At 42.6% G+C, this 22,744-nt stretch overlaps 1 protein-coding gene across 3 annotated transcripts in view; it reads right to left on the bottom strand.

Annotated features, from left to right (window-relative positions):
* Positions 1-22,013, bottom strand: part of fancm (FA complementation group M) — a 117,869-nt gene extending 95,856 nt beyond the window's left edge. For all 3 annotated transcript variants that reach the window (XR_013579451.1, XM_078562324.1, XM_078562325.1), the window contains exons 1-4: positions 21,408-22,013; positions 18,319-18,491; positions 18,147-18,224; positions 3,967-4,125 (exon numbers count right to left, since the gene is read on the bottom strand). Coding sequence is in view for 2 of the 3 variants with exons in the window: in XM_078562324.1 (XP_078418450.1) it covers positions 3,967-4,125; positions 18,147-18,224; positions 18,319-18,491; positions 21,408-21,981 (984 nt within the window). In the remaining variant the exon portion in view is untranslated. The remainder of the gene's footprint in view (positions 1-3,966; positions 4,126-18,146; positions 18,225-18,318; positions 18,492-21,407) is intronic.
* Between the last annotated feature and the right edge of the window lie 731 nt (positions 22,014-22,744).

Here is a 22,744-nt window from a genome sequence, read left to right as displayed (position 1 = left end):
TTATGTCCCACTCCCGGAAACCAAGAACTGTGAATGTACTCGAAAGAGTTACAATCTGTGACTGTTGATAACTCGAAAGAGTCACAGCTTACATAACGAGGTGTCAGCTGTGGCTCAGTTCATAGCACCCTCGCCTTTGAATCAGAAGGTTGTGGGTTCATGTCCCACTCCCGGAAAACCAAGAACTGTGAATGTACTCGAAAGAGTTACAATCTGTGACTGTTGATAACTCGAAAGAGTTACAGCTTACATAACGAGGGGTCAGCTATGGCTCAGTTCATAGCACCCTCGCCTTTGAGTCAGAAGGTTGTGGGTTCATGTCCCACTCCCGGAAAAAAAAAGTCAAGAACTGTGAATGTACTCGAAAGAGTTACAGCTTACATTCCCACCTAACTTTGTATCGTTAACAAACTTGGATACATTACTCTCAGCCTTTTGTTTTAAGTCATTAATAAAGATTTGTAAATAGCTGAGACCCCAGCACTGATCCTTGCAGCACTTCATTAGTTACAGCCTACCAGCATGAAAATACTTCATTTATTCCTACTCTCTGCTTCCTGCCCATTAACCAATCCTCTAATTCATCCAATCCTCTTCAAATTCATAAGCCCCTATCTTGCATATTAACCTTTTGTGAGACACCTTTGGGAATCCAAGTATAAGTATCTACTGGTTCCCCTCTATCTACCCTACTGGTTACATCCACAAAAAACTTGAATAAATATGTCAAACACAATTTCCCTTGAGTAAAACCATGTTGCCTTTGATCATATTCTATGATCAACAATTTAATCTTTTCCTATGCAGTGAAAAAGTAGCAAGTTGTATATTCACCAGGTGCATCTCCCAACTCAGAATTCCTCAACAGATTAATTCTGAAATGAGAGGCATTTCAGACAGCTTATTAGGTCAAGTGGTTATAAGCATGGTTCTAACTCTGGATACCAGTCTTAGCACTCAAATTCAGCTTAAAATGTTTTACATCAGTTAAGACACAAATTCCAAACTGAACTTTGAGTTATAGTAGAGGGTCAAGACTGACTTCCAGGACTGGAAAGGTGTTCATATGTCTACCATCATGATGAGTCTTAAAAAAAACAGCTTTCTTTCTACAAAAGGTTGTTCTTTTGAGTAGAAGAAATTATAAATTATATTTAAACTATATATCTTTTAGATCAGGGAAAGAGCAGGGGAAAAGCACTTTTAAAACAAAATGTAATCTTGTCTTTGAAAAAAACTAAAGTGAATCGCAGGAGAAATAGTTCTTAGCTTAATTCTGAAAGTTCTATGTTGCCCAGAACAATTTTATCTCCTGGCAGTTCTACATATTTCACTGTAGCTGGACAAAAACCATAAAATGGATAACTTCTATTCAAAGTTTTTGGCAAAATAAATGTATGTAATAGATTGTCCTTAAAAGGCAAACTAGGAAAACATTTTTAAAAATACAGCATAGATGTCTAGCTTCTTTTGCACATAAGGCAGTAACATTTGCCAGCTTGCATTTCCTCTACCACCACTAGAGGTTTTTTTTTAAAAACACTCACTTTTCTTGGGTAAGCCCTAATAGTGTCAAGCAAGATACTGCAACAATATAAAAATCAGTCTTTGTATCAAATGCCTAAATAGGTTCTCTTCACACTAGATATCATGAAGCGTATCCCATTTATAGCACACTTCGCAGAAGCTGTATGTGATGAATTTATGAAGTATTATGTAGAAGCTGCATAAGCAAACAAAAAAAGCTTAGTTTGACCAAGTTTCCCAATCCTCAATAACTCCGCAACAGCTAAAGTAACTGCGTCTCAAATTGCTATTGTACACTAGAGTTTCCATTTATGAATCAAAGGTAACAGTAACTAATTATAAGTATCTCTTAGTGGCAGATTGTAAAACCAAAAGTTTTCTTGGCCTTTCTCCCTCAATTTCATTAAAAAAATGACATCACCAAAAAGAAATTGGCTTAACTCAGTATGTAAAATTTTTTAAAGTTTTAGATTTTTGTGAAACGAAAGGACTTTTTAAAAATATAACTACTAGTGTTTACAGCTATCAACAGGGTGGATAAAATCTAGCTTGAACCACTAAAGATCACTTTTGAAGATTCCACCAGAAACAAAAGTCATGTAGCTGCATGGAGTTGATTTATTGCTTATTTATTTAGTCAAGTGATAAAAGTAGAAACTCAATATGGTTCATCTTTATTTAAAATTGAAACTATATTATTTTACGCTTGAGCCATTTGTGCATTAAAAGATTGATTAAAAATTCATAAGTTGAATAGCTGTAAAGATGTTAATCTGCAAAGCATACTTACATTTATATAAATTCAGAGATGAAATTAGTTGTCTAATGGTGTAAGATTATTTCTCATTAGCTTCAAATTGTATTTATAGTCATTTCTAGATGGTTTAGCTAGTAAATGTACCAGCAGGAAAGCCAGAGGGCAGTGACAGGTTTACTGATCTTACCAGTGTGACAGTTGACCTCAGTGTTCCCAGCTGAGATTTTGAGATGGAAAAAAATTTAATATTCACAATCCAAATAGCTATCCAGAGACATCTTTTCAAAATTCTACATTCATATCTATTGAGAACTGAGGCTCAGTTGTGACAGAACCTACAATTAAAGCTTCTTCCAACATTAATTATCTCACTAGCATATGAAGAATAACCATTTGGCCATGATTTCAAAGGGTTCTTGGCATCCAAGGAACTATTGCCCCAACAACAAAAACAAAAATCAATGCTTTCAGGAACATGAGGAAGCTACACCAACCTTCATTCAACACCTAAATAATTATATAACTGTCTCTAACCAACTTCTAACACATTGAAACAAAATAAATAAATTGCAGATGGTGAAAACATTCGGTGTCAAGCAGCATGTGTAAAAGCAAAGGGGGGAAAATGTTGATGTTTTTGGCATAGCTTTCACCAGAACTGGAAGATGTTACAGATGAGCAGTTTAGCATATTGCTTTAGGTCAAGTAGGTTTACCATTAAAAATGTTTTTGTTTATGAAGCATTTCCTTTGGTGCTTCGAGCAGAAAATAACACAAAAAGCCGCCAAATACAAATGCTCATTGATATTCCAAAACTTCTCAGGGTCTAAAGCAAGATCTTATAAATTTGTTTAGACATATGGCAAAAATAACACTATTTGACAACAAGTTTTGTGAAGGAATCCAACATTTGTAATCATAACTGCAAGTTCTCCCTTTGGATTTCTGATCTTTCTTCTTCAGTATTATACTGTATAATTTAGCTTATGTTTCAACACCACCTTATATGCTCCACAATATTGGCCACATCTGAACAATACTATATTTCACTTTAAGCTCATTTAAACTCCACTTGATTTTAAAAAAAATCAGAACTATAGTTATTAATATAAACCACAGCAATGCATGTTAAAATTTAAATTTCTCTCCTTCACAGAACTCATTGCTGTACCTTTTGACATAAGCAAAAATAAGCCCTAATAACATCTATTAACAGTTTTGGAATAAAGATAGCTTACAATAAAGGAAGAGAAAAGAGCTAATCAAAATGAATGTAAAGATCTTTTTCAACACATCCTCTAATTTTTTTTGTAGTGCACGGCTGATTTGTTTATGTGCGTGGGCCCTTTAAATTTTTTGGACAATCAGACACACGGTAGCTTGAAGGGGCCAACTTGTGTTCAGCCTGCACAGGAACATTCAGGGCTACGCACCTTAGAGAGGACATTGATCTAAAACATAGTTAAAAAATTTAGTTGCAATTTTGATGTCAAAACTCACAAACAAGCTCTACTTCAAAATCAGCACTGAAACTGACGCCAAGGAATTAGATTACAAGAAAGAAAGTTGCCAGTGGATGGAAGAGACTGAAATCCGAAAAGTCAGACATTTTACTATTCAGCTAAGGTTACACTAAAATTAAATAATTTCACTTCATTCTCCAAAGAGAAAATAATACCCACCTGTAGGTATAAAGACCGGATACCAGTCAGCTCAGTACCCAGAGGAACAACAAACTTCTCCACATGTCTCTGGTGCGAGTAGGGTTGGATGTCCAGGGAATCTTCAGACCTCACCTCTAGATGCGAAATCATCAGGTTTGAAAGGACTTGTTGTACAGCCTGTTATATTAACACAACAATTATATATAAGATATGCCTCTCGTCAAACAGCATGAGCAAATCATAAATCCTTGTATCCTTCAATTCCCAAATGCTGTCCAAATCCTTTGGACTCTTGTGCCCTTCTATGGGGACAATAAATTTCTCTCAAGTTGCTTACAACTACTCCCAACTGCCTTGATTGCCACAATATTTCTGCAGTTTTTAATTGATGCCCTTGTCCGCCCAGTTAACCTTCACCATCAGTTGTCTCAATCATTCCTCATGTAAGGACCTATCTTAGCTCCCTCAAGTACAAGGGCACAGACTTGAGTGTCTGTCACACAACTGGTTTAGTCACTGACCACCAGATCTAGCTGCTTAACATCAAGTTCTATTGGAACACTGGCTAACCCCCCACCCCCCACCACCTTTTTTATCATTGTCAACCTCTGCTTAAACCTCTCTAACAAGTGCAAAGAATTAATGGGTACCTTCATCCACCTATCCATTCAGCCTCCTCCCCCATTCTCACCAAGCTGATCCACCCTCATATTCTCTGACCATGCCAACCCTGAAACGCATCTCTCTATCTAGTTTGTTACCCATGTCCTCCCTTGAGCCCATCTCATGTAGAGCCCTACACCTCTGCTCCATCGCAACCAAATTCTCATTAAAATGCTGACCACACACATTCTGTACCTCATTCTGTGTGCTCATTGGCATTGTAAATGGTTCCCTCTCCAAAGGCACATCCTCCATTTCAAAAGTGCATTGATTAATTCTCCTTAAAAACTTTGACCTCCCTGTCCTTGCAAACTACTACCCAACCTCAATCTTTCCTTCCAAAGTTTTTGAACATGTTTACAAGATATAAGAGGATGTTGCCCGTATTGGAAATTTTTATTTATGAGGAATGATTGGTTAGGCTAGGGTTTCTTTTCTTTGGAGCAGCGGAGACTGAGAGGAGACAGAAATGAAGTGTACAAAATTGAGTGGTTTAGATAGAGTGGATAGGGAGGCGCTATTCCCCTTGGTTGAGGGGTCCATAACCAAGGGGCATAGATTTAGTGTTAGTGGTAGGAGATTTAGGAGGACTCAAAGGGAAATTCTTTTCACCCAGAGGATGTTGGGGATCTGGAACTCTAGCTGAAAGGATGGCTATACAAGAACATATGAACTATGAGGGAGGCGATGGTGTAGTGGTATTGTCGCTGGACTAGTAATCCAGAGACCCAGGTTAATGCTCTGGGTACCTGGGTTCAAATCCCACCACGGCAGAATTCAATAAAAAGTCTAATGACGACCATGAAACCATTGTTGACTGTTGTCCCTTTAGGGAAGGAAATCTGTCTTACTTACTTGGTCTGGCCTACATGTGACTCCGGACCCACATTATCTGACTCTTAAATTCCCTCTGAAATGGCCTAGCAAGTCACCGAACAGATCACCCAGCATCAACCTAGGCACCAGAAACAACAACGGCAATCTCAGACCTGTTGACCCTGCAAACCTCCTTACTAACATCTCACAGACTGACATAGTCATCCTCACGGAATCATACATTACAGATCACCAAGCCTGGGTATGTCCTGTCCCACGGGCAGGACTGACCCAGCAGAGGTGACGGCACTGTGGTATACAGGAGGAAATTGCCCTGGGAGTCCTCAACATCAACTCCATGAAGTCTCATGGCATCAGGTCAAATATGGGCAAGGAAACCTGCTGCTGATTACCACGTAATGCCCTCCCTCAGCTGATGAATCAAAGCTCCTCCATGTTGAACATCACTTGGAGGAAGCACTGAGGGTGGCAAGGGTGCAGAATGTACTCTGGGTGGGGGACTTCAATGTCCATCACCAAGAGTGGCTTGGTAGCACCACTACTAACCGAGCTAGCCAAGTCCTCAATGAAATAGTTGCTAGACTGGGTGAGGGAATCAACAAGAGGGGAAAACATACTTGACCTCATGCTCACCAACCTGCCTGCCGCAGGTGCATCTGTCCATGACACTGTGCGGGTGGTCACTCCTACTGATAGTCATCGTGGAGACGAAGTCCCACCTTCACAATGAGGATACCCTCCATCGTGTTGTGTGGCACTACCACTGTGTTAAATGGGATAGATTTCAAACAGATATAGCAACTCAAGACTGGGCATCCATAAGGCGCTGTGGGCCATCAGCAGCAGCAGAATTTACTCAAACACGTAACTGTTTACTCAAACACGTTACTGTAACCTCATGGCCCAGCACATCCCCCACTTCACCATCACCATCAAGTCAGGGGATCAACTCTGGTTCAAAGAACCAGGAGGGCATGCCAGGAGCAGCACCAGGCATACCTAAAAAGGAGGAGCCCGGCACAGTAGTGCAAAAGATAAGGCTGAAGCATTCGCAGCAATCTTCAGCCAGAAGTGCTGAATGGATGATCCATCTATGCCTCCTTCAGAAGCTATAACACAGGACCACTTGCGTGCCAAACAGCATAAGCCACAAGTGATAGACAGAACTAAGCGATTCCACAACGAATGGATCAGATCTAAGCTCTGCAGTCCTGCCACATCCAGTCGTGAATGGTGGTGGACAATTGAGCAACTCACTGGAGGATGAGGCTTCACAAATATCCACATCCTCAATGAAGGAGGAGCCCAGCACAGCAGTGCAAAAGATAAGGCTGAAGCATTCGCAGCAATCTGTGCCTCCTTCAGAGGTCCCCAGCATCACGGATGCCAGTCTTCAGCCAATTCGATTCACTGCACCTGATATGAAGAAACAGCTGAAGGCACTGGATACTGCAAAGGCTATGGGCCCTGACAATATTCCGGCAATAGTACTGAAAACTTATGCTCCAGAACTTGCTGCGCCCATAGCCAAGCTGCTCCAGTACAGCTACAACACTGGCATCTACCCGACAATGTGGAAAATTGCCCAGGTATGTCCTATACACAAAAAGTAGCACAAATCCAACCTGGCCAATTACTGCCCCAAGAGTCTACTCTTGATCATCAGTAAAGTAATGGAAGAGGTGATCAACAGTGCTATCAAGTGGCACTTGCTTAGCAATAACCTGCTCAATGATATAAAAGGCAAAATACTGCAGATGCTGGAAATCTGAAGCAAAAACAAAAAATGCTGGAAAAGCTCAGGTCTGGCAGCATCTGTGGAGAGAAAGACATAGTTGACCTGCTCACTGATGCCCAGTTTGAGTTCCACCAGGGCCACTCAGCTCCTGACCTCATTACAGCCAAACATGGACAAAAGAGCTGAACTCCCGAGGTGAGGCAAGAGTGACTGCCCTTCACAACAAGGCGACATTTGACCGAGTGTGGCATCAAGGAACCCTAGCAAAACTGGAGTCAATGGGAATCAGGGGGAAAACTCTCTGCTGGTTGGAGTCAAACCTAGCACAAAAGGTGGCGGTTGTGGTTGTTGGAGGTCAGTCATCTCAGCTCTAGGACATCACTGCAGGTGTTCCTCAGGGTAGTATTCTCGGCCCAACCATCTTCAGCTGCTTCATCAATGACCTAACTTCCATCAGAAGGTCAGAAGTGGAGATGTTGCACTGATGATTACACAATGTTCAGCACTACTCATGACTCCTCAGATACTGAAGCAGTCCATGTCCAAATGCAGCAAAACCTGGACAATATCCAGGCTTGGGCTGACAAGTGGCAAGTAACATTCGCACCACACAAGTGTCAGGCAATGACCATCTCCAACAAGAGAGAATCCAACCATCACCCCTTGATGTTCAATGGCATTACCATCATTGAATCCCCCACTATCAACATCCTGGGGGTTATCATTGACCAAAAACTGAACTGGGCTAGCCATATAAATACTGTGGCTACAAGAACAGGTCAGAGGATAGGAATCGTGCGACGAGTAACTCACCTCCTGACTCCTGAAAGCCTGTCCACCATCTACAAGGCACAAGTCAGGAGTGTGATGGAATACTCCCCACTTGCCTGGATGAGTGCAGCTCCCACAACACTGAAGAGGCTGGACACCATCCAGGACAAAGCAGCCTGCTTGATTGGCACCACATCCACAAACATTCACTCCCTCCACCACCAACACACAGTAGCAGCAGTGTGTACCATCTACAAGATGCACTGCAAGAATTCACCATGGCTCCTTAGAGAGCAGCTTCCAAACCCATGACCACTACCACCTAGAAGGACAAGGGCAGCAGATAGATTGGAGCACCACCACATGGAGGTTCCCCTCCAAGTAACTCACCATCCTGACTTGGAAATATATTGCCGTTCCTTCACTGTCGCTGGATCAAAATCCCAGAACTCCCTTCCTAACAGCACCGTGAGAGTACACCATATGGGCTGCAGCGGTTCAAGAAGGCAGCTCACCACCTCCTTCTCAAGGGCAACTAGAGATGGGTAATAAATGGTGGCCCAGCCAGCGAAGCCTACATCCCGTAAATTATTTTTAAAAATAAGAGCAGGAATAGGCCATTTGGTCCCTTATCCTGCTCCGCCATTCAATAAGATGGTGGTTCATGTGATCGTGGGTTCAACTCCACTTTCTTGCCTGCCCCCCATAGCCCCTGGCTCTCTTGTAGATCAAAAATCTGTCTAACTCAGCTTTGAATATATTAAATGACCCAGGCTCCACTGCTCTCTAGGGCAGAGAATTCCAAAGATTAGCACACCTCAAGAGAAGAAATTCCTCATCTTGAACTTAAATGGGAGGTCACTTATTGTGCCTCTGGTTCTACATTCACTCCCTGAACAAAAACATCTAACTAGTCAAGCCCCCTCAGAATCTTAAGATCACCTTTCATTCTTCTAAACCCCAATGAATATGGGCTCAGCCTACTCAACCTGTCCTCATAAGATAACCTCTTCATCCCAGGAATTACCCCAAATTAACCTTCACTGAACGGCCTCCAAAGCAAGTGCCTCAAATAAGGAGATCAAAACTACACACAATATTCCAGTTGTGATCTCACCAACACCTTATACAGCTGTAGCAAGACTTCCCTACTTTTATAATCTATTCCCCTTGCAATAAAAGACAACATTCCATTTGCCTTTCTAATCACTTGCTGTATCTGCATACTTATTTTTTGAGATTCATGTAAGGACACCTGGATCTCTCTGTGTCACAGCATTATGTAATCTTTCTCCATTTAAATAATATTCTGCTTTTTTTTTATTCTTCCTACCAAAGTGGACAAGCTCACGTTTTTCCACAATATACATCATCTGCCAAACTTTCTGCCCACTCACTCAAGCTATCTATATCTCTCTGCAGGGACTTTATCCTCCTCACAATTTTCTTTCCCACCTATCCTTGTATCGTCAGCAAAATTGGCTACGATACACTGACCCTTCATCCAAGTCATTAACATAGATTGTAAATAGTTGAGGGCCCAGCACCAATCCCTGTGGCACCTCACTAGTTACTCTTTCATGTTAATATATTACCCCCAACACCAGGAGCTGTTATCTTGCATAGTAACCCTTTATGTAGCACCTGATCAAATGCCTTTGTGAAATCCAAATACATTACATCGACTGATTCCTCTTTACCCACGCTGCACATTACATCCTCAAAGAACTATTTGTCAAGCATGATTTCCCCTTCATAAAACTATGCTGACTCTGCTTGATTGTATTCACAATTTTCTAAATGTCCTGCTACTACTTCCTTAATAATGAATTCCAGCATTTTCCCAATGACAGATGTTAGGCTGACTAGTCTATCGTTTCCTGCTTTCTGTCTCCCCCCTTTCTTTCATAGGGATGTTATATTTGCAGGTTTCCAATCTGCTGGCACCTTTCCAGAATCTAGGGAATTTTGGAAGATTACAACGAATGCAGCCAATATCTCTGCAGTCACTTCTTTCAAGACCCTAGGATACAGGCCATCAGCTCCAGAGGACTTGTCAGCCTTCAGTCCCATTAGCTTTCGTGGTATTTCTTCTTTAGTGATAGTGATTGCTTTAAGTTCCTCTCTCCCTTTTGTCCCTTGGTTTTCAGCTATTATTGAAATGCCTTTAGTGTCTTCTACCATGAAGACATATACGATCTGTAGCATATTGTATAAGTCGAACCAACACATAAGATAACCTCATCTTTTCGGTGTCAAAAGATCATGTTTAGGCCTATGCTCAGCATATAAGGCGTCCCCCCTTTTCTGCTAAGAAATGCTATACTCCTATTTGGAATCAGTCTCAAATTTTCACGTCAGAAACGCATGTTTTACTCACCTTATAAATCGGCACATGGGGTCACATAGGCAACATGGGCTGCATTGCCAAGATGATGTGTGGGAGTTAAGACACGCCCTCACAACCATATGTGGCAAATGACAAACAGAAATGGGTCCTCCGGCAAAAAAGAATAAAGTACGTAGCTGGTTTCAGCTAAAAGTCTAACATTTGCTAGCTTGTCAAATAAGTGTGCTGCAGTGAAGGAATTCAGTGTTCATGAAAAACTGGTGCAGGAGGGAGGAATCCACCCCAAGACTAAATTAGCCATCAGAACAGGGACCAGCCACCGGCTTGATCTTGAGAAACACGCATCACAGAATCATCAGAAAGGTTACATCATCATCAGAAATGCAGTGCGCATATATACACTTAAGTAGGCCAAATAAAACCCTGTGGTCAGCAAATGTTTCAGAGAAAAAGCTAGTTGGTGTAGTCACTTTATGGATTGAAAATGTCTAGTGTTGTGGCAGAAGACTAAAATCACTCAGTCTATGAAAAGACCACGATGTTAAAATTGCCAGTTTCCCAGCGATTCATCAGACAGCGGCTAAAACACAAGTACTCATCATGTCACATCAGCACCATGAATGAAATGTCCATGAATTTTGATGTACCCAGCAACCGAACTGTGGAATGGAAAGGTTCAAACGCAGTTCTAGTGAAAACCACAGGACGTAAGACAAGATTCACTGTGGTACTAGTCTGCATGGCTGATGGAACAAATTAAAACCTATGATAACTTTCAAATTTAAAACCATGCCGAAATAAAGTTCCCTGCAGCAGTTTTTTGTGCTTGCCCATGACAATGGTTAGATGGATGAGGATAGAATGAAGTTGCAAATTGATAATGTGTGGAATAGGCATCCCGGTGGCCTACACAAAGAACGCAGTTTATGTGTGGGACATGTTGAGGTTCCCATATAGTCGATGAGATCAAGAGGCTCCTGAGAAGAAATAACACCCAAATTGCAGTTAGACCAGGGAGTCTAACATCTAGAGGTAAACCTTTGGATGTGTGCCTCAACAAGCTAATCAAGGATCGTTTGCACCAAACAGAATAGGAAGGTGGCTCAGTTCATAGCACCCTTGCCTTTGAATCAGAGGGTTGTGGGTTCATGTCCCACTCCCGGAAACCAAGAACTGTGATTGTACTCGAAAAGAGTTGCAATCTGTGACTGTTGATAACTCGAAAGAGTTTGACAGAGAAAAGCCCTTCACAGAGTGGAAATATGCATACTGTCCCACCTGAAGTGTGTGGTTGACATCAACACGTGCAATGCTATTAATACACAAACTGTCATGAGATCATTCAAAAAATGCAGAGTATCCAATGCAATCATTTATTCAATGGGCAGAGTGGAAGATCATTTGTTGTGGAGAGATGTTTCTGAAACCAAAAGTGCCAAATCTGATCCACAGTGGGATCCTTATGATGCCTTAACTAAAGTGGCTCATAATGAATTTGATTAATTTTGCGTCGGATACCGAATATAATTAATTTGACGGTTTTTAAAACATTTTGATTGTGGTTAAAGGTATCCTTGTCGAATTCATTAATTCAAAAAAATATATCACACCGGTAATTCAAATTAAATCAGTGTTTTTTCCCCCCATTTCAAAATGGTGATCACTTACACTGGCTGTTCACATTTATACTCAGCATGTAAGTCGACCCCCATTTTCGGGGCAATTTGTTTTTAGGCTTCAAAGGCTGACTTATATGCTGCGATAATTGGTCAAAGCCTCTGCCATTTCCTTGTTTTCCATTATTAATTCCCAAGTCTCATCCGCTAATGAATCATTGTTTACTTTAGCTCCCACTTCATTTCTAAATACTATACTTTTATTTAACTAATTAGAGTTACAAGATTTGAAATAGCACTCAACGATTATTTAGTTTCACTAGTTAAGTTATAAATTTAAATGCAGTACTTACACTTTCCTGGTCCTAGTTTAAATTCTGCCCCAGTTTAGCGGAAAATATGTCCACAAAACTCACCAATCACCTACCTGCTCACCTAGTTAATTCCTCTAGACCTCAGCTCTCAGTGTCTCTTGTTCCCCCTCTCAGACCACTTCTCATCTTGTGAAAGACCAGAACAGCATCTCTTCCCTCACTGCACTGAGTTCCCTCACTCACCAAAATCCTGATTTAAGTACTCTGTTAAAGCTGTACTCAATTGAGCTGGCCTCCCCGATAGAGGCAGATACTGTCATAACATTTAAAAAGTACTTGGACATGCACTTGCACAGCCATAAATCTACAAGGATACAGACCAAGAGTTGAAACGCAGGCTGCATGGCTTGTCATCCAGCATGGACTGAGTGGGCCAAATGACCTCTTTCCGTGTTGAAATTTTATGAATCTATGTTGCCATTTTTGAGGATCCTTAAAACAACTCTGCTGCAATTCCTGTTTTGAATCTCTCCAATCGGTTGTCTACCCCTCAGTCGCAAACATTTTCTTTGACTGTAGTGCATTACTCTCTGACTCATTTGAAGCTTTTGACCACACGGCCTTGCTTCATTAATTTTCCAATGTTGTTTGCCTTGATAAGACTGCCCTCATCCAGTTCCTATCCAGTCATAGCCAACACATTTCTAGCAACAGCTTCTTTTTTAAACCTCCACACCAAAAGCTCAAGTCGTCACCAAGGATCCATCCTTGTTCCACCATCTTCCTCAGCTACACGCTAATACTTTTGACACTGGGTCCACTTCTACCTTGTTCAAACTCTCCCACTGCTTCCATGCTTGAGAGTGCTTGTCAAACATCCTGTCTTGGATGAGCCACCATTCTCCCAGCTAAAACACTGAAGACTGAAGCTATCAGATTCAGGGCTCGCCACCAAGTCCACCTCCTGCCCCAATGATTCTTTGCTACTTTAGAATATTATTCAACCCTAGAGGAGCTTCTGCATCCATCCCAAAGGCCAACTATTTCCACCCAAGTGGCATCGTCCACTTCATTCCTCCCTCAGCCCATCTGCCGTTGAAACTGTGCCTCTGTCACCTCCAGATGGGAGTATACAAATATGCTCATAACCTTCCATCTTCCACATCGGCTCATCCAAACATCTGCTATCTATAACAAGTGCTGCTTGCCCATGACCAACTTTCATTAAACTCTACTGCCTCCCAGTCCTCCAACACCCAAAATTTAAAATTCCAACCCTCATTTGAATTCTATGGCCTTACACCTTTCCTTTCTCCAACCTCCTGCAGTACTACAATCCTACACATCCCCACTCCCCCCCGCAAAACCTCCATTCCACCAACTCCAGTCACTTGTTCATTTACCCTTCCTTCATCACTGCCATTGGTGGCAGTACTATCAGACACCTAGGGCAGAATCTTCTGTACTAAGACCCTGATGGAACAGCGGGTCAATCTGCAGTTCGTGAACCTTGCAGTGACAGGCACCTTAACTAACACTGGCAACACGCCCACCTTCTCCAATGGGAAGGTGGTCTTGTTCCAGGAAACGTCAGGTGTCAGCAGCAAACTATCATCAGCCTTCTGAGGCACTGGTGCTTAGACATCTCGAAACAGCTTATCCTCTACCCATGGACCCTATATGTGGGATCTTGCCTCCTTCCAGCTGGATTTCAGTGTCCACCCTTTCTGCTCGGTGGAGCATGTGGGTGAGAAGGTAGCTGGTAATGCTGCTTATGTTGCTCCTGCTGCTACTTGTGCTGAAGGTAATGGTGCAAGATAGAGCTGCATAAGCTGCTCTCATACCGTGGCGAAGGCTGGCAGCAGGGAGGTACAGCTGAAAGTGAGTGGAGTGCTAGACTGCCTTTCAAGAAGTTGGCAATCAACCATCAAGCATTGACAGCACTTCTAAGAGAAGGAGTGCTTTGAACAGCAGCATCTCACCTAGCCATGGCTGGAACTGATAAAAGCATTTCCAGCTTGTCAGTTTCACTGAAGAAACTCTTCCCACTGTGCACGCACCCTGTTGATTCTGGCAAATTGCTGACAGTTTGGAAAAAAAAGTCCCTGGCTTGGAAATACAGAATTGAGGGTTGAAACAGTTCTTAATTAGCTTAACAACTTACTTGATAGATCCAAGGGGGTTCCCTGCTTGCTTTCAATCCCACCCCTCAGAAACTGGAAAAGGGCGGGATGATGTCAGGATTCCCAACCCAATGTCAATTTCAAAGAATTTAACTCCCTACAAACATGCAAACCTGCTTCCCTTTGCCTGAAAAACTCTTTCCATCCTCTCAACCCCCTCCCCAGACTCCACATTTTGGAATTCCCCCCATAATGCTTACCTTCCATTTTTTCATCTCCACTAAGAGAACTACATTAAAGCTGAATTCATTGGGCAAACATTTGGTTAGCCCTCCTAATAATTCCTTTTTTGCCTCAGCGTATATTTTTTTGCTTACATCTCTGAAGTGCTCTAGGACAATCTTCTAAATTTAAAGGTGCTATATAATTGCAAGTAGCTGTTATTGCGCCTTAAATTACCCAAAATTACAAAGTACTCTGTACGGAACAGTTAAATCCCAATTTAAGGTATTGGTGGTAGGGTTGAGACTTAGAGGCTAATATCAACGTTTGTTACCAGATGTAAAGATGTCTCAGGCAATTATAAGTAAGAAATACTACTTTTTGGTCAGTCTTGGCATTAGAAATCTTTACATATAAATAATAGAGTAGCCCAACTGCATTACTGGTTGGTGCATTCACGCAAGAGAATCATAACAGTTAGACAAGGGTAAATCACCTACAATCCTTAAACAAGATGCTGCTCTTAACAACCCAGTTAAGATCGGGATGTGTCAATTAGAGACTGGGATTTTGCTTTACACTTGTATTTTCAACATCCTCCAGCCATAGGACTTGGTAGCTCTTCGTAGACAAAAGAATGGTATTTAAGTCTCACTCTATATTAGGGCACATGGTCTAGGCTTATAATTCAAAGCAGCATTGATTAATCTGATTATTGGTGCTATCTTTTGCTAATATGCTTATCTGAAGCCCAGTCAGCCTGTTAAATGGACATAAAATGTCTCATAGTGCAATATGAAGATCAGAAAATTCTGAAGAAGAGTTTCCGTTCTGAAGAAGAGTCATACAGACCCTTTCTGTCTTTCTCTCCACGGGTGCTGCCAGACCTGCTGAGTTTTTCCAGCAATTTTTGTTTTTGTTTCGGAAAATTCTTTGGCTGTCCTGAGCAACATCCACCCATGAGCCACCACCAAAACAGATTAGTTAGTCACTTATTTAATTTATTTGTGGGACCTTGGTGTATCTACATTACAGTGACTACATTCACATGGCTGTGAAGCAATATGGACAACCAAAGGACATGAAAGGTATCAGGCCTCTCAAATCATCTGCTCATTTGTGCAATCACAGTCCACAATAGATGATGGTGTTGTTAGCATTGTCGACAGATGACAACGTAATGCCAATATTAGTGCTAGATAAGGAGGATAAAACTACAATCTCATCTACATCCAACAGAGGAATGAGTCCACACCTGGCAAATGTCACAATATAGATAAAGGCAGGATCACGACTGTAGGTGAGGCTAATGCTAAGCATGTATATACCATGGTTTAAATGGAAAAGAGGTCTGTTACATTACAGTACAAGTCTCTGAAGATGCACGATCAGTGCCATGAAGTTACAGAGTACCAAGATTTACAAGAACAATTCAGTGTAAAACTAAAAGAATTATAGTGTTGTTGTAGAAGACTTTCATTAGACTTTATTGGATATGCCCCAAAAAAGGCTGAAGGACCACCACTGGTATGATCTCTAGATTAAATGTTCTTAGTTATAATGATAGGGTTTACAGAACTGGATCTTTTTATATTGAGAAGTTTCAGGGAGATTTAATTCAAGTGTTTAATATTTAACTAGACTATCTGAAGTGGAAAGGTTAGAGAGAACAAGAGGATCCTAAAGCCTGTCCACCAGCTACAAGGCACAGGTCAGGAATGTGGTGGAGTACTCTCTACATGCTTGCATGAGTGCAGCTCCAACAACACACAAGAAACTTGATGCATCCAGGACCAAAGAATCCACTTCAATGGCACCCCATTCACCACTTTAAACATTCACGCCTTCCATCAGCACATGGTGGCAGCAATGCGTACCAGCTACATGATGCAGTATAGCAGCTCATCAAGTCTCCTTCAACAGCACTTCCCAAAACTGTGACCTCTACCACCTAGAAAGAGCTGCAGATGCATGGGAATGCCATCATCTGGAAGTTGCTCTCCAGCCATAGATCATCCTTATTTGCAACTATAATCGCCATTCCTTCTCTGTCGCTTGGTCAAAATCCTGGAACACCCTTTCTAACTGCACTCTAGGTGTACCTACACAAGATGGACTGCAGCAGTTCAAGAAGGTGGCTCACCATCACCTTCAAGGGCAATTAGAGATGGGGCAACCAGTGCTGGCCTTGCCAGCTACACCCACATCCCATGAAAGAATAAAAAACATACAATATACATATAAAAAACATGGCAATAGCGACAGGGAAGGACCCTTTGGTCCATCCGGCCTGTCCGACACAACTGTTGGCCCATAACTTCTGATCTCCAGGGTGTCAAACACAGCACCACCACCCCCCGCCGGGAAGACCCCACATAAGGACTGCACGGAAATTGCCAGGAAGTCCAAACTTCCGGGCAATTTCCGGGAAGTCCAAACTTCCGTTGGGCAATTACCCTGCACTGGGAACCATCGATACTGTGACCTAAATCACAGATTTCAGATAGTTCTGACTGTCTTACCAGAATATATAGGGAAAGTTAGAAGAGTTAAAACCCTTCTTAATCATGGAAAACTATAGTACTGAATCCATCACCCCACCCCACCCCGCACCACCCCCCCCTCCCCCCGGCCACCTGACCCCTCCCCCCAACCCACCGTGCACCCGGCCCCTCTCCCTGACCCCACGAGTACCCGACCCCCTCCCCCGACCCCATGAGCACCCGGCCCCCTCCCCCGTCCCCACGAGCACCCGGCCCCCGCCCCCGACCCCACGAGCACCCGGCCCCTCCCCCCGACCCACCAAGCACACGACCCCTCCCCCACTGAGCACACGATTTCTCCCCCTGATCCACCAAGGTTGGAGAGAAATTTCACAAATTTTATTCCCTAAATTGCCCCAGGTTTTTTCTTAAACTTGTTTTCCCCTCAGTAGAATACATGGCTATAAGTGGGAGGTTACACCGAAGTCATTATTTCATCATGATTGCTTGGGATAGGCTTGATGGACCATCCAATCTTCAAATGCTTTCGCAGCTTCCAATTTCATTAATTAGGAATGCTAGGACATACCAAGAGGGCAATGAACATGTAGCTGAATAAGGCATCACATCAAGAGTAAATCAAAATATCTCATAATTTCAACCCAATCATGACAGGAACAAAGACAGAAAATGATTTAAGTGAAAGTCTAATGCATGGTACTTATAATGCAGCCCTTTTGACTCCATCTGAAGCCCTCAGTCAATTGACAGTTGACATCAACTGTTGCTTGTGAAGAGATTTCATACTTGTCTTGCATTCCAATAACAAATCCATTTTCATGACTTCATTCAATACAGAATGGAAAGTCAAATCCAAACAGTATTTTCTAGTACAGAAACTGCAAAATCTCTAAATCAAACATATGGATACCCTTCAGCCCTGAAGTGTTTGCACCTTTAAAGTTTTTCTTCTATATTTAACTCCTTTGTACATTGCAGTTATTTTGTCTTCAGAAAATGAAGGATGAACTTTGAAATCATATATATTTCACACATTGGATAAACTGCATGAGTAACTAACCTTTGTGTCACTACCCGGTGTTGCAGTCAAAGCCAGAACACGGAACTGACGTGTATAATTACATAGCTCCCGAACAACCTTCAAAAGAAAGAGGAAATAATAAAAGAAAAATCACAAAACGTTAATCACACAAAATGATGAAGCTAAATGCACAGCCTTTGCAGTATTGTACCTGGCAGTAAGCGTGATTTCCGAGTGCCTTGTGAGCTTCATCAACAACCAAACACTTCACATCAGCAGCTGGACAAGCTGCACGAGAAAGGTCATTCATCATAACCTGCGGTGTGAGGAAGACAACTCGTTTGGCATTCCAAATATTCTGGCGATTCAATGCCTGTGTCTGTCCTGCAAAAGTTATTGAATGCTCAGCTAGATATCAATTTTAGTTCATTCACTTTTAAAAAAAGAATAGAGGGAGATACCTGGATGACTTTAATTAAGAATGACATTTGTAGGACATTACACTGGCACTGTGTATTAGGAAACCAACAATTAAACCCAAAAAGCAAGGTCCAAACATAGGTTTGATGCTCATTCTGCTCTGCTCTCAATCAAATTTGCATTAACTAAGTGGGCAGTATGTTAAGCAAAAGTTGTAAAATCTTGTGGGGGAGAAGAGAAAAATATATCAGAAAGGAGAATTCTGAATGGCAGGGGCTAATTATCTCTTGATAGCCAGCTATAGAACACTAATAACTGACTACCCAGTTCCCCGCTCTTGACAGTAGAGATTTCATGGCCAGGTAGACCAAAGATTGGGATATATTATCAGAATACACTTTAAAAAGTGACACTAGCTTGGAACAGACCATTCACTTGCTCTCTCAAATCAGGGAATAGTGCAAAAGAATCTATAAGAAGGAGAAGATAATGTAACTTCTCATTTCTCAGCCTTCAGAGGACATAACTTGCAAGAATGTTTTTAAATAATTAGATCACTGCAACCAAAATAAGCTCACTTTATGATTTTGGAATCCTAACATCTGCCAATCAATGAATTGTAAAATATGTGTCAAATCAAATAAAACCTAGAAATAGTAATAAAGATCGAGTCTACTGTAAGGCCAAAAAATCAGTGGATTGCATGTACATGTATTTTGAACTTCATCTATCATTGAAGGATGAAGAAATCTGTGCTCTGCTCATGAGTAGAAGCACGATTAATATACATGTCTCATTAATTTTACATTAGTCCTATGTAAAATAATAGAATTGATAAAGAATATTCTTACAACATATGCAGCACAATTGCATATGCCTGATGAGGTCACAAATGAGACCTCATTTGAATGAGGAAAAGAAATAGAGGCTTTGCACTGAACAATTGGGGATATTTTACTATATATAGATATGTAAAATGGTTCTTCACATAAGAAATATCACAGATAGCCAACAGCCTCCCTTACAGAAATTGCAATCGCCAAGCCTACTTTTTCTCTAATTCATTCATGGGATGTGGGCATCACTGGCAAGGCCAACATTTAATGCCCATCTATACTTGCCCTCAAAAAGGTGGCTGCGAGCCATCTGTTTGAATTGCTGGAGTCTGAGTGGTGAAGGTACTCCCACTGTACTGTTAGGGAGCAAGTTCCAGGTTTGAACCAGCAATGATGAATGAATGGCAATATATTTCCAAGTCAGGATTGTCTGTAATTTGAAGGAGAACTCGCAAGTGGTGGTGTTTCCACATGTGTGCTCTTCTGTAATAGTTGGTAGAAATCACAGGTTTGGAAGGTGCTGTCAAAGAAGCCGTGATGAGTTGCTGCAGTGCATTTTGTTGTTGGCACATACTGCTGCCTATGTGCCAGAGGACGTGAATATTTAAAGGTGGTAGATAGAGCGCCAATCAAGCTAGCTACTTTATCCTGGTTGGTGTCGAGCTTCTTGAGTGTTGTTGGAGCTGCAGACATGTAGGGAGTATTCCATCACACTACCAACGCAAACGTTTTAGATAGTGAAAATGCTTCGAGAGGTCAGAAACTGAACTGTACTGCAGAAAACCCAGCTTCTGGCCTGTTCTTGTAGCCACAATATTTTTGTGGCTGGTCAATGGTAACTGCCCACCTTAAAGAATATTGATGGTGGAGGATTCAATGATGTTAATGCCATTAAATATCAAAGTGGGGGGGGGGGGCAGCAGGAGTAGACTCTCTCGTGCTAGTGTTCATCATTGCCTTGCACTTGTGCAGTGCAATATTACAAGCCACTTATCAGCCTCAACCTGCATGTTGTCCAGGCCTTGCTGCATGGATATTGACTTCTTCATTAGCTTAGGAGTTATGAATGATACTGAACACTGTGCAATCATCAACAAACATCCGCACTTCTGACTGTATGGTGGTGGGAAAGTCATCGATGCAGCAACTGAACATGGTTGGACCCTAAGAAAGTGATGTCCTGGGCTCAGATGGTTAGCCTTCAACAACCACAATCATCTTCCTATGGACTCCAACCAGGGAAGAGTTTTCCTCAATCCCAATTGACTTCAATTTTACTCGGGCTCCATGATACCACACTGGGTCAAATGCTACCTTAATGTCAAGGGCAATCACTCTTACCACACTTGAACAATGCAGTCCTCTGGCCCCAACTAATTAAAATTTAATCCTAATTAACCAGGTTGAAGCAGAGGCATCCACTTCCATTAGATAAAGGATAACGCTGTATGTTAGAACTGTCCTTTCATCTCTAGTAATAGCCTTCAGGAGCTCAAAATGCTCTGGCAGGTAAGAATGGAACCAAACAAGGGTAGTCCTATTGAACTGAACAAGAGGAAGGGCATTGGTGGAGGACAGAATGTTTAACCACCCCAAACTCCACAACGGAGTCAAGGAAGGAAAATGCACTACATTTCCAGTTACAGAGGAAGTCAATTGTGACTTTGGTTAGGGTTTTATTAGTACTATTGAAGGGCTAGAAGCCTGTTGGAGGGATTCAAACAGGAAGCTATGGGAAAGATGGTTATGCATTTGGAAGGCAACAACACATTCAAGGATTTGAGGGGAAAAGGAAATTGAAGATGGAGCAAGTAATTTGAAACCAGAAAGGGTCTAAAGTTCCCACATTTCATCTTGAATCTCCCTTGAACTGAAATGATTAAAAAACGTGGCTATTGCCTAATGTGTTGGGCAACACTATCCTAACCCATGGAAACTGGGTGCAAACCTCTATCAAGCCTTGATGCAGATTTGCTGACCCAGGCCCCTCCTGCTCTTGTGGAATCCACTGCGGGTTAGTACAGTTTAAACGCTCATCAGTTACCTGTCATCTCTGTCATGTGGCCCTGCGGGATGCCCATCACCTTGTAACAAGCTTCGATCTGCTGAGCGACCAAAGGTTTGGTCGGGGCCATGAATACGATCTTGCCCGAGGGATACCAGCGGTAGAAGTTGTACATGACCACGGCCGCGATGAACGTCTTGCCCAGGCCGGTGGGCAGACACACCAGCGTGTTGTCGAAGAGGGCTGCCCGGGCCATGTCGAACTGGTAGGTCCGGAGCGGGTAGTTGCTCGGGTAGATCCACATATCGCCAGAAGACGGGTCGAAGCCAGGGAGACTGGCGGGCGGCTGGCTCTCGGAGGCCGGCCTCGGGCCGCCCAGGCTCCGCTCAGCCTCAAACACCGCCACCAGCAGCACGTCGTCATCCTCCCCGTCCTGGAAGCCATCCTGCGGGGCCGGGGTTTCCTCCTCCCGCCTCCGCCTGATTTGAGCCGGGCGGTCCGCAGGCCCGGTATCGGCGCTCCTCCCGCCCTCGGACTGGAATCCGGGCGCTTTGTTGCCCCAGCTCTGGAACAAGGTCCGCTGCCGCCCGCCGTTCATTCGAGAAACTTCCATAAAACTTTACTGATTCGACGGGTCGGGCGGCATGGTTTTGATACTAGTTTAATACTGGTTTTAATGGTTTAATACTGGTTTCAATAGCCGCCCCTCAGCCCAACATTCGATCCGGCGCATCTCTGTGACGTAAGGCATCAATCCCCGCCCCCCTCCCCGTTGCTAGGCGACGAACCGAAGGCTGCCCCCCCCCCCCATCCGCACACGATGACCCACAGATATAAAAACAAAAAACTACTGCGGATGCTGGAAATCCAAAACAAAAACAGAATTACCTGGAAAAACTCAGCAGGTCTGGCAGCATCGGCGGAGAAGAACAAAGTTGACGTTTCGAGTCCTCATGACCCTTCAACAGAACTGAGTAAAGTTATGGGAGGGGTGAAATATAAGCTGGTTTAAGGTGGGGGGGGGGGGGGGGGTGGGGGAGAGAAGTTGGGTGGGGGGGTGGTTGTAGAGACAAGCAAGCAGTGATAGGAGCAGATAATCAAAAGATGTCACAGACAAAAGGAACAAAGAGGTGTTGAGGGTGGTGATATTATCTAAACGAATGTGCTAATTAAGAATGGATGGCAGGACACTCAAGGTACAGCTCTAGTGGGGGTGGGGTGGAAAGACTGACAGGGCATTACAGGTATAGATTTAAAAATAATGGAAATAGGTGGGAAAAGAAAAAACTATATAAATTATTGGAAAAAACAAAAGGGAGGGGGAAGAAACGGAAAGGGGGTGGGGGGAGGGGGAGTTTAAGATCTAAAGTTGTTGA

The sequence above is a fragment of the Cetorhinus maximus genome, chromosome 18 (genome assembly GCF_964194155.1).
Source record: "Cetorhinus maximus chromosome 18, sCetMax3.hap1.1, whole genome shotgun sequence".
NCBI classification, from domain to species: domain Eukaryota; kingdom Metazoa; phylum Chordata; class Chondrichthyes; order Lamniformes; family Cetorhinidae; genus Cetorhinus; species Cetorhinus maximus.
The sequence above is the reverse complement of the archived record's forward strand: the minus strand, read 5'-3'. Positions and strand labels throughout refer to the sequence as shown.